The 19783-nt window shown below is 36.0% G+C and overlaps 3 protein-coding genes across 3 annotated transcripts; all 3 read right to left on the minus strand.

Moving 5' to 3' along the window:
- Positions 1-2027: 2027 nt before the first annotated feature.
- Positions 2028-4491, minus strand: LOC116004287 (F-box protein SKIP28). The gene is made up of 2 exons (XM_031244264.1): positions 3922-4491; positions 2028-2657 (listed from the first exon to the last, which is right to left on the minus strand). Exons 1-2 carry the CDS (start codon positions 4279-4281, stop codon positions 2052-2054), a joined length of 966 nt encoding a protein of 321 aa, XP_031100124.1. The 5' UTR covers positions 4282-4491; the 3' UTR covers positions 2028-2051.
- Positions 4492-5502: 1011 nt separating this feature from the next.
- LOC116004286 (dynein light chain 1, cytoplasmic-like) lies at positions 5503-8578 on the minus strand. Its single transcript, XM_031244263.1, has 2 exons — positions 8306-8578; positions 5503-5962 (listed from the first exon to the last, which is right to left on the minus strand). Exons 1-2 carry the CDS (start codon positions 8543-8545, stop codon positions 5807-5809), a joined length of 396 nt encoding a protein of 131 aa, XP_031100123.1. The 5' UTR covers positions 8546-8578; the 3' UTR covers positions 5503-5806.
- A 6152-nt stretch (positions 8579-14730) lies between these two features.
- Positions 14731-15640, minus strand: LOC116004954 (pectinesterase inhibitor 7). Its single transcript, XM_031245157.1, has one exon. The coding sequence runs from the start codon at positions 15593-15595 to the stop codon at positions 14933-14935; it is 663 nt and encodes a 220-aa protein (XP_031101017.1). The 5' UTR covers positions 15596-15640; the 3' UTR covers positions 14731-14932.
- Positions 15641-19783: the final 4143 nt, after the last annotated feature.

Consider the following 19783-nt stretch of genomic DNA (forward strand, 5'->3'; position numbering starts at 1 on the left):
CTCAAAACAACATCGTTTTGAGCGAAATAATCTTAAATTGTTCAAGCTCTACATGTTTTTTAGGTTAATAGTATTAACTATTAAAGTATTATTTTTTTAAAATAAAAACTATTAAAGTATTAAATAGTTTATAATTATCAAGTCTTAAAAATTTTAAAAATTTAAACAAATTTTTTAAAAAATAAAAAGTAAAATAAAAATATACGGGCGCCTAGGCGCCGATTAATCCCCACCTACGCGCTCTAGGTGCTAGGCGCCCCCGAGCGCCCGAGTAACGCCTAGCGATTTTTTCAACCATGCTATAATGTATAGGAATGTCAATCTTAGCTCGAAACCGTTGAGCTAACCTAATAAGTCCAAAAAATTTTAGCTGGATAAAAGATAATCTGATAAGACTGATGACCCGAACTGGTTAGCTCGAAATTTAGTGTGCTAGTTCGATAGCCCGAGCCACCTAAGGCTACTGTTTGCTTCACAAGTAATGTGGAACAAAATATATAGGGAATTTATATGTAAGCTAAGTTTATGTAATTTTTATTAAATTTATAAATAAAATTTTAATCAATTTATTGCAAAATAAAATGGGAAAAAAAGGTTAAATAGGCTTTTGAACTTTACTCAAAAAGTCCATTTAAGCCCTTAAAATTTCAAAAGTTGCAATTAAACACATAAACATGTTATTTGGAAGCATTTAAGCCCAGAAACCAGTTTGTAACCTATAATACAGGTTACCTATGATTTTGGCGACCCTTTCAACATTTTCCGGCCATAATCACCAATGACCAGCCGGTCGCCGGTGGCATTTGGAGGAGGCAACCATTGGTCGCCTTCTCCGGCATTTGGAGAAGACAGACCAGTTGGTCGCTTCCTTCAAATGCGAAAATAATTTTCAAGGTTTCTTATTTGTAATCTTTAATTGGATGCTCAACATAACTTTAAATGTTATGTATATAGTGTGGCTAAACATTTGGAAACAAATTAAAAACACCATGCTATAGCTGTTTTTTTTTTTTGAGAATCCATGCTATAGCTGTTTTAATTGTTAATAATATGTCTTTAATTTTATTTAATTAAACATTTGAAAACAATATTTAAGAAATCTATAATTCAAAGATCAATTACTCTCTTGGATCCATCCAAAATATGATGGGCCTAGCTTCTTTGTTGACGGTTTTAACTTACTTTTGTTTAGCTCCACTTCACACTAACCCCAAGCATTATAAGAGCCCTTTCTAGGAACTATATTTTAATAATATACTGTGATTTGATACTGGTAAACATCCGCTTATTACACCTCCAAATGATCTTGGCAAAGTTCAATGCACTTAACATTACAAGAGTCCTCACCATGAATAATATATTAATTAATCATAATATCATATATTATGATTTGATACTTGTTAAACATTTTAGTAGCTGTGGCTGGAGTAGTATCCAACGAGTATCCTGGGTCAAATCGTAATATCTAGCGAGTATTCAGAATCAAATTTTGTCAAGTCAGTGCAAACACTCATCAGTGCACCACCAAGGCACATTCTGCAATTTATCTCATCTCACAAGTCTCCAAGACAGGAGACGAGAAGGGGCAAATTATACCATAGACCAGGGTCTACCTCGCATTGTAGACCCTGATAAAAAAGGATCAGGGTCTACCTCGCATTGTAGACCCTGATAAAATATAACCTTTATGTATCTGTAGTTGACCCATTCTTTACTTGCAGTTCAGTTTCTGTATCTATAGCTATCATATTATGTGTCAGCAACTATCAAACAAAAATTGTTAACTGTACAGAATGTATTTCCTTATCTCACAAGTCTCGGCAATTTACCTCATCTCACAAGTCTCTAGGACAAGGGTCGTGAAGGACCCTTAGGTTTGGCGTTCAAATTTATACTTGTTAGGGTACAATTAATGTGACCAAAATTAGATGAAAAGACTAGTGTTTGGTGTCCCGAAAAATCTACAAAGGATCGATTTAGCATCATTGTCCACAGTCTGTCACCCAATAATCCACTAAAAACTCAAGTGAAAAGTGATACTAAACAATTATTTATTTGATATATATTATGCTCAACAAACGAGATGAGTTTTGCACAAAGTTATCATTACAAATCACGCAGAGAAACCCCTCATACCCTGGAAGTCTACACTGCTGATTTGAATGTTGATGACAATAAGGCCTGTTACAAAAACTACATTTGGGAAGCCTAAGCCAACACCCCAAACACAAATCATCCGCACAAGCCGCCTCACATTGCTCATCTTCTTCACCCACCATACACACCCCACATTCCTCACACCTTCGAATGCAGATGATGCATCCCCTGCAAATGCAAGACTCTCTGGGGCAGTCGAAAACTGCCCGAATTTCCCCGCACTTTGGGCATTCATCTATGTCGATGAAGGGATCATCTTCTTCGAGTCTGATTGCTGAAATGTGTTTGCGATTGTGGTAGAAGTTCTTGGGGTTTTGGTGGTGGTGATGGTTTTGGGGTTTTCCTAGGAGATTGCAGAGGGTTTGGAGGTGTTCTTTGGTGATATTGTAGATGCCACTGATCTTTAGGGTTTTTAATCTGTGGTGGTTAGTGTTTGTGAGGAGCTGCACTGCCTTGATGACTCCCTCAGGTGTTATCCCCGTGCACCCTGGTATGTATAGCTGCAGATAAAGAGAGAAATTTTTGAAGGCTGTTGGATGCCAAGAAAATGTCATTTTTAATTACTTCCAATGGTGACTGGCTGTAAAGTGACATAATTAATGGTGCACAACCAGTCAAGTTGGTCAATTGTGGACAACTTAAGCTAATTTACCTCGTGGCATTGTTCAAAAAATCGATATGCCCTTCTTGGGCGCTCGGGGGCGTTTAGACGGTGATTAATCGGTGCATAGACACCCATGTATTTTTTAATTTTTTAAAAATTTATTTAAAATTTTTAAATTTTTTTAAAACTTGATAATTATAAACTATTTAATTTAATATTTTAATAATTAATACTAAAATATTAAATATTAACTTTTTTAACCTTTTTTATTTAAAAAAGTTAATATTTAATATTTTAGTATTAATTATTAAAATATTAAATAGTTTATAATTATCAAGTCTTAAAAAATTTAAAAAAATTTAACTTTTTTTTTAGTACTACTAAGTACTGACTCTGTTACAACTTTCTCAACCTAAAGTACAAAGAGTCAACAGTTGCCTCACTGAGGCTCGAATCCACTACAATCATCCATGTGGTCGAACCCACCCCCATCATCTATGTGGGAGTGTAAATCGGGACACCGGGTGCCACTAGACTACAAGATTAACCTAAAAAATCATGTTTGAATAATTTAGTGTTATTTCGCTCAAAACGATGTGATTTTGAGTGAAATACCCCACTTAATAAAAAAGAAAACAATAGCTAATCGGTGGACTAGACGACCGCCTAGTCGGTGAGGCCTAGTCGGTCACCTAGCCGGCCAACCACCTAGACCATTGATTATGGTGATACGCTAGACTGCCGGCTAGCGCCTAGCCTAGATAATCGGCACCGAGATTTTTGCGACACTTCCTCGTGATGACCATTTGTTGGTTAGAGTCACAAGATACAGTTTACCTAAGTGTTTGCTGAAAAGACCGAATGAAGCTCAACTAATTTTCTCCAAAATGTACAATAAAAGAAAATTAAAAAAAAATAAATTCCCACCACCCATTCCTTATCTCTCTTCCAAAAACATAACTAGCTTGTGAATTCTTTAAACTCAATCCTCCTATTAGTTGGAAGTTAATTCCATATTTAATCTTAAACTATAGCAATATATATCTCGGATGATAATTCTAAACTTAATCTTCCGTTATAACTTGATATCATTCCGAATCGAGGTAAAAGAACAATTCGATAAAACCGAGAATGAAGTGAAAGTAATTTATGGTACATACCTTGCTAATACGAGGATTTTTCTGTATGACTCGTAGGAGCCCATCATCTGTAACCTTAAAGCAATTTAACAGTGCAAGAGTTGCAAGGCGGCCATCCGCCACGGCCGTGATCTTCATCAGAATATCATCGGAAAGCCGCGAGTGCAACGGCGCCTCCACGGCGATATTCAGCCAGGGAAGAATGTCTCCTTTGACAGCGTCTCTCAGAGACCTGCAAACTTGGCTCATGCATAGAAGTTCATATAAAGGAAGATAAGCCAAGACCAAGAACATGGCTTCTGGAGGGGGTCCAAATTGTTGTTCAGAAGTGCCTTGTTTTTGCTCCTCTTCACTCTCGTTTGCTGCGCAAATCTTCACCATCTTATCCTTTTGCTTTGCCTTTGATTAATTTGTTGGAATTGATAAGTTTGTGGGTTTTGTTTTATGGTTTTAGATGACCGGAATGGAGAGGAGTTGATAGATTATGGTTGGAGGAAATTGAAGAGCAAGTTATATATGGTGTGATAGAGATGGGAGGAACTAGGTAATAGTGTAATACTCAAACTTTGCCAACACGGGTTGAATCTGAATTAGTCTCATAGGAGTATAGGGGGATGGTATGAGAATAATGCCACATGTAAAAAGTATGGATTAATCTCATTTATTCATTGAGTTAAAAAAGACAATGACATTTCCATAATTACAAAGCTGCATTTAAAAACAGATGATGGTGCTGTTACGGCCCTAGATTGGACTATACCGGATAGGAAATCTTTCACGTCAAACTCCAATTTGTGAGGTCTCCAAGAAGAATAACTAAAAGATTAGAATAACAGTATATTTCTCTGTTTCCAATCCTCATATACAATGTATCTATTTATACTAAATTAAAGTACATATAATAATTAACCTACTAAAATTATACTAACTATACAAGGTAATGATTATACATGATTTTCTCCTACTAATCTACATTCAATCATCTTCCCTTTCCTTTCAAGCTCTCCCCTAAAAAGGTCACTAATTGATTCTTCCCTTTTATGTGTATCAGGTGCCGTGGATAATTAGCAGTACAAAAAGATCTATAATAGTGCACTCACGTGTATGAACTATTTGTTACCCACAAATACATTATATAGCGTTTCCATTATTATAGAAATGTCACCCTAATTTGCACATTTTGATGAGATTAATATGCACTTTTACTTGGGGCATTGTGTTGGGCGTTGGCTATATCAAGTGAGTTTAGCCCTACTCGATTTGAGACATAAGGCATTTAGTCCTACTCGATTCGAGACATAACGTTATGACTTATTATGGAGGGATGTCGTTAAATGGTTAATGTTCACCTATTCATCATCAATTAATTTTAAACTCTGTGGTTAACCATAGCGCAGTACATCAAAATTTTGTTATAATTAAGAAAATTTCATCAAGTTTTTCCTCTTTCCCTTATTTTTCAGCTATTGGATCTTCCAAATCAATGACTATCATTTGTCATTGGAACCATACCCTAAAGGCCTAAATAGAGAGAGATAGGAGAAAGAGGATGAAAGATGAGAATTTGTCTATTTGACCATATTTCATGACTTATCTACAACATGTCCACACAGAAAGAACAAGCATTAGGATTTCACAGTTGTCCTCACAAACTAAATCTCCAAAGGTGGTAATAAATTTCACAAATTCATAGGACTGCTGAAACCATGGGGCAAAATATGTTCCAAGAACAATGGTGGTTTAATACAGCAAGCTATCTATCTATCTAGGAACTCTCAAGTTGATAAAATGTATGCATTCCCAGAAATCACTGTTCTTTCACCTTTGGATGATTTACAATTCAAAACACACCCAACACAAGTTCTCAAAAATTACAAGGGGTGTAGGCTCGGAATTAGTACTTCTGTCAATGATTTAAGGGTTCTACAGCAGTCTTGAATAGAAGAATGTAGACCTTGTCGATCGAAAAGTACAAAAATCCCCCGTGGGAGTGTGTGACGTACGAACCGAAGCTCGTTCCCACGATGCAATGCCAAGCTGGACCAAAAGTCGAGTCAAATTCCTGTCAAGCCAACAACACAACTGTCATTGCCATGTTATGAAAATTAAAGCGGGTCAGGAATTGTCAGATGTAAAGCGCAGCAAGGCCACTGAACTTGGCTATAATGCACATGGGTCAAACCATACTGAAAGGCTGAATCTAATTAATTAGCTAGTCTAACTCATGACCTTATAAACCCATATATTCTCTCTTTAACAAAGAACAATGGCTCGATATTAACAAGAAGTCAACAATAAATGAAGAATATGTAAAGATATTTCACATTTCACGTTATGCACAGAGGACATGGGGATGGTAAAGCAGGTAGACCTATAAATCAGATATGTACAAATAATTTTATTTTATTTGAATACATAGAAAGGTACGGTACATACAAACTAGGGCATATTACCCTTCATATAATAAAACCAGAACTTCGAGATCTCAGTAAATTTGTAACAGGTGGGATATAAGAAAAGAAGAAAGGACAGAAGTAAAAGAAGAAGAAAAAGAAACACAATACTGCCATCATGACATAGCTTTTGTGAAAGAAGTTGATGGATAAAAAAACAAAATGTCTATAAAAAGAATTACTGTAAGAATATCATTATAGCTTTCTAGATTGCATTGTCGCAATTAAAGATTATTTAGAGATAAAGTCCAGTTAGCATCATTGCTCATGACAAGAATAGGTAGTGTTGAGGCTAAGAACTCGAAAATGGCGGGCCATATCATTCACTATGTGCATACTGCATCCTATGATCTTTAAATATCCCATCCTTAGTCTCTAAGACATCTATGGATGTCTCTATCTCTAGATGTAGTACTTCTTTTTTATTTCAATACAATGATACTATTCTGTGTTAAAAAAAAAAATCCCATTGTTATATACATTCTGGATTTGATAGGTCAAGTTTACCCGTTGAAGGTGAAATATAGAAAACAGATATTTCAGTTCATTAACAAGGTTCTACGTATGTTGCCAAAACCTATAGTTTAAGTTACAAATAAGCCTTCAATCACGAATCCACCATTTATATAAGCAATACTATATTATCATTCTCGAGGAAAAAAGGAAATGAAATAGTAATAACTATAGACCTAGGTATAAAATTTTGGGGCCAAGAACACAGATAGAGCAGCTGTGTCCTACGATGATCATATAATGTCAGTTCTAAAATATCAAAAGTTGCAACATTTGAATTTATCCAACAGAAAGCATCAACGGTGAACGGTCATTTGACAATGAAGAAAAGTAGACTACTTAAGTTGCTGATATAGTCAATTCACAAAACATCCAAACTACATACAATGTTGGTTTTGTTGCTATACAATATGTCCATTAAGTAATCTAACTTAACTGCAGCAATGACCACTAGATATATGAGACCCATAATCAACTAATCCTTTCAAGGAAAAAAGATTCAAGTATGAACAATAATCACCAAAAAAAACTTGTTTTCCAGCTTAAATTCTTGTTTTGTGTGGTTCAACTGTAATAATCACCAAAAAATACATCTTTTTATACCCGTTGATACCAATCCGTTATTCGCTAATCAATTTGCTAATCGCTAACAGCTGATTGCCAAACAAGGCCAATATGCTATTGTATTTTCTCATTCAAGGTTATAACTCAAACAGAGCAGTTCATAACCAAAAACTGCTGCAAATTTATCTTACTGAGAAAATAAATAGTTGTGGTCAAATAGTTAAGAAATAGACAAGGCTGGTTTTGCTAAACAACTCTGACAACCAACATTCTTGGACCACAAATTATACTAAAAAATAGGTTTAACTAATACTGCAATTATACTAGACCTATTTGAATCACACTAAACCATACACAGAACCAAAACGCAAGAAAGAAAGAGAGAAAGATTGAATCTTTCTTCCCAAAGGGTTGAATCCCAACCCAAGGGCCCCAAGCCCCGGCCCAACAGAGCATATGAGAAGATGTAAATCATGATAACTCAGCTACACACATTTGTTTACTAAGCACAAAGAGCCCCTCACTTTGAGAGGTTGCTTCCACAGCCCGACAGAGCATCTAGAAAGATATGTAAATCATGTTAACTCAATTGAACACAGAAGTTAGATATATATATTTGCTTACTGCTCACAAGGAGCAACCCTCACTTTGAGAGGTTGCTCCCAGAGTAATGCCGGTGAGAGTCGATCCTAGTCTTTCTTCTCAAACTTTACCAAATTTTACAATGTGACCAATTGAGCTGCTTATGCGGCAGAAAGATTGAATCTTTGTAAACAAGGCAGGTGGATTCAAGAAACCCAGAAACCAATTCCAAGAAAAGGCAACAAAATGAGGGCAAAGATAATGAAAAGAATAGAAAAAGCAGAGAGAGGGACCTTCTTGAGGGCAAGAGCGAGGCGTTTGCTGTCAAGCTTCCCAGAAGGCATGGCGTCTAGATTTTCCTTGGCGCACCTAAACGCCCTGCTCTGAAGAGGCGGCGGCATGTCGGAAGCCCTGACCCGGACATTTTTGAAGCGCTGATCATGCTGATTCTGATCCACGGCCTTCTTCCTCAGAATCAAGCTGTTCAAGAACTTGCTTCTCCTCTCCAGTTCTTGCTCTGCTTTCTCCATCATCACCCCTTTGCCTTTGCCTCCACATTCCTCAGCCTTTTTCTTTGACCAAGCTTTGGACAATTGGAATTGGTATTCTATGTGGACCCCACTCTAGTCTTTTCTGTCTCAAATTTTCTATTTCGAAGCTTCTTATAATTCCCATTTAAACGCCAAATAGAATTTTTAATTTTACCATTAACAGCAATGTTTGAATCAATTAATAAGTGATGGGCAAATTCTAGTACCATTTGCTAGAGATAAACCCTTTTCACGTAATTAATTCACTGGTCAAATTTTAATCGTTTTTAGTGAAATTTGAACCTTTATATACCTCAAATTTTAGTCGTTTTCAGTGGAATTCGAACACATACATTCCGCTCCTGTCATAAATTTTAAGTCAGATGATGAATTAACTACGTTAAGCACCGAGGACATTACCTTGCTTATTTGTCTAACTTATAAGTATTTTATTTATTTTGATTCGAGTTTCTATTTGTTTTCACACTGCTACTAAAATATATTTTTTTTAAGTATTATGGTTGATGTTAACATGTTATAATATATTTAGATAAACTTAATAATTCAAAGTCCCAAATATTATTAGATATTCTATCATACGAAGAAAGCTCACTGCCTTGATGATTTGGCCCACAAGAGAATAGTCAAAGTACGAAAACTTCAAACATATGTAACATATATCAAGAAAAAGTGTCAACTATAGTAGTATTGTGGGAAGTGAACTAGACTAATCATACTAGACTAGCTTGTCTCCTCTTAGTGAATGCAAAACAAACAATCTCTCTTGACAATAATATCAACTCTTCTAAAATTCGCGATATTTGTATACTTACAATCACCATTAAATCTTGGCATTCCTTATATAATATAAATAACCTAACCATAGGTACCAAATCCTAGTATCCCTAAATCCAAAACCAACAATTACATATTTAATTCTATTTCTGATTTTGATTCCAACTTTGACCAAGCATTGCTCAAATGTTGTATAGCTATAAACAGACATGTATAATAAATAAAATGATATGTGGGGATGGGCATATGATTTGCGGGCCAGAGATATATAGCAAGATAGATAGATATATAGCTCATGGTCTCATAGGTTTTATGCCTTTCGTTGTTTTACTCAATTAGTGTCTTTGTTCATTGTCTGCTACTATACGTTTGATGCGTGGCGTAGATTGCGTGCGGACAAGTCAATGTCGCACACTGTCATGCGGACTGCTGTGTCGTAAGAGGACAATTTAATGCTCTTATTTCCCCGGAAATCATGCCCCTCTTCCATAGCTTTGCACTTTCTGAGTTTGATCTTTGCGTGTGTTTGATGATCGATTGAGTACTTAACTGCTGATAGGAAATATTCTCCGGCCTTTTTTTAACTGTACGTATCACATGTTTGCTCGGTATCCAGACGTATTGTCGAGAGAAATTAATTCCGACCATTTACTGACCTTAAAGCAAACTGATCCAATCTAGGATAGAGGATCGAGCAAGGGGTTTATACAGCAGCAACAACATTTTTCCACCTTCTGGTTCGTCCCAACCATCTTAGGTCGAGACGAACCACCCGATCTTCTCCATTTTGAAAGTTGAGCCTTATTCCTTGTGCATGGGCCACATGTGGTGTGCATGCCGAGGTCTCGGCATGTGTCCCCTTTATTCTCCTATAAATACTGCATTAAATGTTAGAGAAAGTGAGTTTTGATATTTTCCACACATCTATATCAAGCTCAGAATCCTCTTACCCATTGTTGTTTTTGTTTTTTTAGAGTAACTTAAATCAAAAAGCAAATCGACGATCCAAGAGTCCATATACGATCCAATCTATTATTTATACGTATTTGTGGGAACAACCGTATTAACCACATCAACCACTATTTAATTTTGTATCTTACTTTATATGTATTTGAAGCTAAGGAAAGATTTTTTAATTTTCACACTTTTAGTAGTTGGGTATTTTTCTTTATTAATTTTTAAGTTTCATAATTTCAGTGTGCAATTTGTTTGTTTGCTTGTTTTTTAAATAGCGTTTGCCCTTTTAATTTGTTTTTCAGTAACAAACCACCGAAATCATATGTTTTGATTGGTTTTCAAGGGTGAAGCTCTCAATTCTTTATTAACATCGATTTTTCAAACTGATGAGATCATATTTTCTTCTTCTCTTCTTCCAAGAGATTATATTTTCAACATGACAACTAATGGTATTTAATTATTAAATATCTAGCATAAACTTAACTATATTTGCTTAAATTCTAGCCTTCAGTTAGCATTAAGATTAGTAAAGGGTAATCTAAAATCTTTTCTCAAAATTTCTTTGTACAAAATAAGTTCTTTTTCCAAAACATTTATTGTAAATTCACTATCTTCATAAAGATGGACGAAAATTCATTCTCTTTGTAAACCATTAATTACTACTTGGTTTGGTTTCTTGGTCATATGTTTTTTTATAAGGATTTGGTTTTTGAAGTTTCTGCTTTAGGTAATAGTTCATATATGGTTTTTAGAGGATGGTACGGTGGTGAAGACACTTCTGGCCTATTATAATAAGCATCAGCTATGGAATTCCTAGATGGTTTGTATGTTTGGAACCTAACTTCTACTAATCCATCTTCACATTGGATTATTTTTTCTATTTCTTTTCCTTCCTTTGGTTGGGCTCTTGGGACTGTATACCAATACTTATGGCATCTGTAGTCTCTTAGGGCTACATGTATACTTAGTATTTAAATCCTTCAATAGTTAATGGTTATAAAGCTATTTGTACTGAACCAATATGTAAAAATTTATAACCTTGTTGAATATATTTTATGCAGAAAGTGTTAAATAGGTTTCATTTACCACTTGTATGTAAGTGCTCAATTAATCCCTTGATCTAAAATAAAATCTAATAATTCCGCACATTTACTTTTAAAATTATGCTCGTTAAGCATTTTCTTCAGGATTTCATCAAATAACGCCCTTCCATAATGCTGGCATGGAATTTAAATAAAAATAATTTGATGACTTGTTTCATTGTTGACTCATTCAAACACAGAGCAAATCGTTATTCTCCTCCCTCCACATCCTCACCACCATCATCGTGATTGTCGATCTGAAAACAAAATCAACTTCTCTTTGTTTTGCTCTACCATTTAGGCTCTCCCTGGTGTGCTCGTGAAAGGTTGGTGAGTGATAGCACTATCGATACTCTGCACATCCAAATTGAACATAATAGATGCGCTCATTAGCTGTCCGGTTCAAAGTTTCCTGACAGATTTGATTTCAAACACCTCTTAGATTATAGGACATTTTACAGTTGGTGCACGCCCAACCGAGACAACTGAAGCAAACAGAAGAAATGAAATTCCAAATTGTGAATAGGAGAGCAAGGCATGAATAAGTTCTGCCTCCGAACATGTTTAGGAATTAGGCGAAGAAGAGTTTCAGGAGGGATGTCAGTGAGCTCTACAGCAAAGCATGAAAGGGCATGATAATAGGCATATAAATATCATACAACCATAGAAAGTTTTAGCAAGTAACCCCATACTAAAAGATATTGTGGGATTACTTGGGCACACAAATAACAAGTGAGAGACAGCAAACAATTTTCAGTTTGTGAATTTGTTTTGTTTTTTATATTAATAGTGAGATGTGCAGTTTATAATGTGTTTCAAATTTTTTATGAATTTTTTATTGTATTTTAATGTGTTTAAATTTTTTGTCCCTAATCAACAATAGTTATGATTCAATCACTGAGTATTTCATTTTTTATTTTCTAAAATACCTCATTTGTTTTAATCTGCTTTCACCCCACTCTAGTAAATACTATAATAAATTGTTGGCTCATATACTTAATGCTTCGTGGGGTAGCATGTTTCTTGTTTATTATCCTTTTGATTTAGTATTTTGTTGAGGAAGATATTGTTAAATACGCTACTAAACTTATTGTTTTTATGCAATTGAGTTATTGAATTAAAACATATACAATTGAACTATTAGTAAAACAAAATATGTGCAATTAGGACATTTTTTCTAATATTTTCCAATAAAATTTGAATTACAAATATTTCAATCTTAAATATTGGGACTCAATTACACAAAATTAATAAATTCAATGGTTTATTTTACACTTATTTTATAAAATGAAAAAGAAAAAAAAAAGTAAAAGGAAAATGGAATTGAGAATCAAAAATAAAAATATTATGGGGTGTTTGGCAAACGGCTGATAGCTGGTTGGTTTAGCTAGTAGTTGATGGTTGATTGCGTTAACTGGTTTGACCAGCTGGTTGTATTAGCTGGTTATAAAAAACTGTTTGGTAAATTAGTTGTTTACTAGTAGCTGATTGAATGTAAAATGACATTTAAGGGTATTATTATTATTATTATTATAAAATAATAAACACACCACCCATTTAAAAGTAAATCCCATTGATTTCAAAGGATAAAATAGTCAATATACCTATTGTTCCCAACCAGCTGGTACAAAAAGCTACATTTATTAGCTTTTCAATTTTCAGCTTATTGACCCAATAAGTCAAGGCAAATAAGTCATTTAACAAACACTTCAAAATAGCTTATTAGTTGGTCAAAAAGCTAAACTTGGTCAAATAAGCTAAAATTTGACTTATAAGCCAATAACCAAACAACCCCGGAGTAATCCAAGCAGGCCGTCGATCTTTGCAAATTTTCCAAAAGCAAAAAACCAACAAATATTTGGACTTTAATCATGAGCTGGCCGGTCTTACCCTAAATATAATTGCTAGATAGAACAAGTCTTTAGCTATGACATAATTACATGTGGCCCATTAATATTCAATGCCAATGCTTACAAGAAGAAACAAATAAATAGAAATCTCTATAGGGTAAATACAAGTTCAAATTCAGAGTAAGACTACATTGTTATATGCATTTTTAGAAAATGATCACAACATAAAATTCAACTACCTATGACTTCTTTAGTTATAACTAATGTGCTATAATAATAAGTCTAACTTGTTTAAAAATACGTAAGTCGACAACTTATTTCAGTGCAACATATCATAGGCCATAATTAGTCTAACTAGATGTGGCCAAATTCTAGGTCGGGCCTAGGTTAGCACTGATCGGGATCGACCTGGATCAGTCCTGTACCGGCCTACCCCGAGCTAGGCCCAAACTATTTTTATTTTTATATAAAATATTTATAAAATATATATTTTTGAAATGGGATTTGAAGTTTTGAACCATTAACCTTATGATTAATAATTAATATAAAGTTCTTTCAAATTAAACTACTTCCACCTTTTGTTATAGAAATGCTTCTATATATATATATATATATATATATATATACTCGCATGCACTTTTAAATATTTCTAAATTAGATTTTCTCTTAATATATATTGAAAAACATTAAGATGCCTATGTATCCTTAATAATTTAAAAAATCAAAACTTACGTATTTCTTTGCTTTTATAATGATATAAAGAAAATTGGGCTTGCTCTTAATATAAAATTCACGTTGCACTGCCCGATTGCTCGACAATAGCTTCCTAGTCTCCGACAGAGGCTAGTTGCAAAGTGGTAGACAAAATACTAACGTTATCTTGCAGGTTTACCATCCCAATAGGCAATTCCAACCGCTATGGCGAGAGATATTCAGACGATCCCAAAGTTTCTACTATTACGAGGTTAGGTTTCTCGTGATTCAAGTTTCCTTTAATTTGTGTTAGTTAATAATAATATGTAAAACCGACATCTTGTTTCGTGTAACATGACATAAGCCATAGCTAGTTGTCAACAATATGATTTCATTAAAATCACACTATACAATGTCTAACATACTCTTTACCTTCTCATTAATTACTTAGTATAAACTCAAACCCTAGTCTTGATCTAATTTGCACTATCAAAACCTCAACTAAAATCTCAATATTAGCATTAAAATTTTGTGTTTGAGATTTTTCTTTAAAAAGATAATATTGAACTCTATCTCTCCTTTAAAAATAGTCAAAGTTAGATGAACAACATCAAATTCAACTACCTATAATTTCTTTAATTATAAACAATTGATTATAAGAAAATTCATCAATGGGTGACCAGCATAATAACTATCGCCTGTCCGGTAAACCAACCATCCATATAAAACAACCACTATCGTGATACCTAAGTTTCTAACTAGTCAATCAAACTTTTCACTCTCGAACGTCTAGTCCAATTTAACATTAAAATTTTATGGTTGAAATAAAAAATATATATATAATTTAACTTCAATCTTTTTAAAAGTAGTCAAACTTACACACAAATTGTAAATTACATCCCATGATGTTTCTCAACTTCACTTTGAGGAAGCACATGGACCTAACTAATTAACCTAACTTTCTCACAACCAAAATGTCATTAGTTAACTAAAACACACATAATTATGAGTCATCATGGGATAGCAATCTTATTAGCAAAAGCATTAACCAAAGCCAACGCATTGCTAGTCACCTGCTTAACCTTCACAATCCCATCGTACACGTCGGACTTGAGGGGCCCTTCCGCCACGTCATCGAACCCATCAACACACGTGTCCTCATTAGTCTCGGCGGCGCTCATCCACGTCTGCACGTTGCTGAGCTGGAACCTCAGCTCCTCAGCCGAGCCGGCGGCTCCGGCGCCGGCGCCGGAGCCGAGCTGCTTCATCTGCTGCAGCGAGTCGCGCATCTGGTCGACGGAGTCGCCGAGCGTGGAGAAGCAGTCGTGGAGGGCGGTGGCGGCGCGGTGGTCGGCGCCGTAGTCGGCTTGGCGCGAGAGGTTGTTCACGTAAGCCGCCATGCGCTTGGCTTTCTTGAGGCTCACGCCGATGGCCACCCGCGCCAGCCGCCCCGTGTCCTGCTGCACGGCGCTGGCGTAGCCGGAGAGCGACGCGTAGCACAACTGCGGGTACATCGTGGTTTGACAGCTGTTGCGGATGAACTCGGTGTCCTCCGTGGCGGTCGGAGATGCCACGAAGGAGGCGGAGTATGGGTCGAGGAGCGCGGCGGCGGAGGGTGGCCGGAAATGGAGAACCGCCGTGACGAGGAGAAAGGCGGCGATGACGTAAGTTTTCATGGTGACTTTAGAGTTTAGAGTTCAGAGTTTAGAGAGAATAATGGTTTTGGGGTGGTGGAGTAGATGACGACAATGGAGGAGTTTAAAAAGGAAAACCTTCACGATTGGAAATGACTCTTTTACCCTCGTTATAGTGTGAATATGCTCCAATGATTTTGCATTTTTGGTGGTACGTATGTGTAAACACAACTATGGAGAGATACTAGTTATTTTTTAACCGAGTAATAATAATGGAAAGAAATTAAATTATTACCGTATTTATAATAGAAGCAAAAGAGTAATATACAATTATACAAATACAAGAGCTAATAATTATGGATTGAAAATAATCATTAATTATAGTAATATTTTTTTGAAAACATTAATTATAGTAATATTTAATTGTCTTTATCAAAAGTAGGGCTGTTAACGAACCGAACATAAACGAACGGAGGCTGTTCGTGTTCGTTTGTTAAGGATTTTGGAGTGTTCGTGTTCGTGTTCGTTTGTTAAAATTTTTGAAAATCCTGTTCGTGTTCGTTTGTTAAGCGTTCGTTAGTGTTCGTTAACGTTCGCGAACACGTTCACGAACATGTTCGTTAACGTTAACGAACACGTTCACGAACGTGTTCGCAAACATTAACAAACACGTTCACAAACATGTTCATTTACGTTCGTGAACACTTAATAACCAAACACATGCACGTTCATGAACACAATTTGTTCGTGAACAATAAATAATCTACGTTCACGAACAATTATATATATTTGTAAACATGTTCGTAAACATTATTAAACGAACACTAAACGAGCTTGTTCGCGAACATTACTAAATGAACACAAACGAGCTTGTTCGCGAATTCTTAGCAAACAAGTTTGACACTGTTTAGACTCTGTTCGTTTATTAACCGAGCTCTAAATTTTGTTTGTTAATGTTCGTTTACCTTAACAAACGAACATAAACGAACGCTTACCGAGCTCGAACACGAGTAGTTTGTCGAAAGCTCTGTTGGCTAACAGCCCTAATCAAAAGTTTTTACGATAAGGGTATTTTTGTCTAACAAAAATATAGCACATCAATGTATAATTGTTTTGGCACATGCAAACACATATTTTGGGAGTATAAGTTGTGATATATAGCTATGAGGAATAGCAAAAATTCCTAGATTTCATGTCGAGCACAACTTTGTTTTGTTTTTTTTTTCTTTTTTTTTTTAATTTGTTTTTAAGTATAATTTGTTCGTGATTAATTCATTAGAGAAATATGTTATACATACATGCTATAAATCTCATCTGACATGATAGCAATATATGTATCGTTTTAAAAATTAAGGATAATATTTACATCACTAATAATTCAAAGGTAACATTGATAATTGACATATTTGTGAGGGTATGAATTACAATTTTTTCATTTTAATTTCTATAATTTTGCATGACCAAGAAAGCATAAGCAACATGAAGAAATGAGTCCAAATTAATCAATTTTGAAAATGGAATATTATTTCAGAATAATAATCAATCATATAAATAATATTTTTAAAGACGGATAAACATTTTCATGTTAAAAACGAACATAAGAGGCATATATTTAATTTGGATAAAGTCAAATATAGATCTTCATAATATTCTTTATATGTTGGAGGTATCGCTAGCCCTATTTATGTTACAGGGTGATCTTGAAAATACAAGGAAAAATGGAAATACAACAGAAAATTATCCACGAAGGATAATATTACAGGCTACAAAACAACCTACAAAAGGTTGAAAACCTGAACTACGGTTGAGGATGAAATCCGGACGAACTCAGGTGGTTGGAAGCACGAGTCGTGTTGCCACTCTCCTTAAAACCTTATTTACCGCCTCCCAGGGTGCTGGAGCGTTGCGGTCTAGGTTTCCCAGGATAAAACGTACTACGATCCAATCGTTCGAGCACACGAACTTGGATCCGGCGAACTAGGAATGTGGGTTCAACGCAGGTGGCTAGAAGGAAATGTGAGCAGAGTTTTGAGGAGAAAGCAGTGTATGCCGTGTGTTCTTGGTGTGTTCCAAACCTGCTGCTCACAACGAATATATAGTGGAGGAAATGGATCATAGCATTAATCATGGCATTGATAATCCATTTCGTAACCTCCTCCCACTTAGCAGAAATTTAATTCTGCCACTAACCACACCCACTACCAAGTCCCATTATTCATGAAATAACTCTGAAAAAAATGATTGGAATTAATCAAATTAATTCCGTAATATCAAGAGTCATTTCTGAACGGACACAGTAGGTGAAACGTTGCGTTCGAGAGGTTACACAGTAGGTGAAACGTCGCGTTCGAGAGGTTACACAGTAGGTGAAACGTCGCGTTCGAGAGGTTACACAGTAGGTGAAACGTCGCGTTCGAGAGGTTACTGGAGTCGTAGTGCGAGACATGGTCCAAACTATGAACCATCGAGACATCGCCGTGCCGCGAGACGTCGAGAAGTGCAAGCTTCGAGACATCATGCCTTCTCGACGTCTCGCGGCAGCGAGACATCGGACGCGCGCGACCTTCGAGAGATCGACTCCGCTGAACTATGAACCATCGAGACATCGAGAAGTGCAAGCTTCGAGACATCATGCCGGCAGCGAGACATCGGACGCGAACGGCCATCGAGACATCGAGAAGTGCAAGCTTCGAGACATCATGCCGGCAGCGGACGCGAACGGCCTTCGAGAGATCGACTCGAGACATCGAGAAGTGCAAGCTTCGAGACATCGGACGCGAACGGCCTTCGAGAGATCATGCCGGCAGCGAGACATCGAGAAGTGCAAGCTTCGAGACATCGGACGCGAACGGCCTTCGAGAGATCGACTCCGCTGAGCTTCGAGACATTGAGCTGGCCAATGTGGTCTGAGATGGAAAACTCGTTCGGAAGCTGAGCTTCGAACTAGCAAGGCCAACCACTTTTCCAAACGACATTCGTGCCCGCAGGTGCCGACGCACACAAGTTCAAGCCTTTTCGAAGGCATTTTGGGATTTGATTTGCACCCCCTGCGCACGAGAGAGAGCCTCTATGCCATACAAGTCAATTAGCCTTAAAAAGGCTCTTGTATTTATAGTGGGGCAAATCTTCATTCCCAACCAATGTGGGACAAAGCTAATAAGCTTTTCCTCACTTAAAATTCCATCTCAAATGGGTCTACTTTGAGAACCAATTTCTCATTCACCCATTATCCATTTTGAGCGTATAATATATCGATCTCTTCGTCTTACTACGAAGAATCCGAATCCACTTTGACCCGACCCAAATCGGATGTGGACCTTACATATATTTATACCATAAAATGGCCACTTAAAATGCCATTTTATTGCTAATTTTTCCAACAATTTATATGTAGATATGAGTTCCCAAACTCAAGTTTAAACTCAAATCCCTCGACAACACCTTTTAATATAATAGCCACTTATCGTTTTAAGAATTAAGGTTGGACGTACATACGATTGACACTTATTCTTTTTACTGAACTATGAAATATATCAACAAGAATGATGAGAAAGAAAGTAAGGGTATAATCGAGTCTAGCCACTTGCCAGCAACTCACGAGCCGTTCAGTAAAAACTTAATTGAAGTTTGGTTAAATTGAAATTTGAGCTGAGCTTCAACCAACTCGTTAATTAATAGAACTAAGCTAAAGCTTAAAACTTTTTGACCTATGCCTCGTAAAATCACTCCCAAGTCTGACCCATACATACACACACATGGTTCAAGCTAGCTTGAGCTCAATTAGAACCAATTGAGCGCAGCTGAGCTTAAACTTAACTTATAAATAAATAAGTACCATGGCCTACACACACAAAAAGAAAAAAATAACAATAACGAATCCGATGTGGACGTCTTAAGCACCGCAAATCATGCCATATCGTCTCTGCAGCAAAGTATGATTGCAACCATTAAAACCCTCTCATTTTCTTTTCAAAAGGTATTTTCAGACTTATTAGATGTAGTTAGACATTAACATGGTTTGTTTTTAACTTTTTATATTTGACCTGTTGATTCAGGAGAAACTTGAAACAGTTTACATCGAAAGCGATTTACAATTTAAAATTCTAGAAATATACACCATAAAATGTTATTAATTTAGAAACATAAATTTGCAACCTTCAATGACGAGAATAGTTTTTGTTGTAGTCCAGACATTTAATTTGTAGTTGGGGCTATGACTGTGCGATTTAA

The sequence above is a fragment of the Ipomoea triloba genome, chromosome 14 (assembly GCF_003576645.1).
Source record: "Ipomoea triloba cultivar NCNSP0323 chromosome 14, ASM357664v1".
NCBI lineage: Eukaryota > Viridiplantae > Streptophyta > Magnoliopsida > Solanales > Convolvulaceae > Ipomoea > Ipomoea triloba.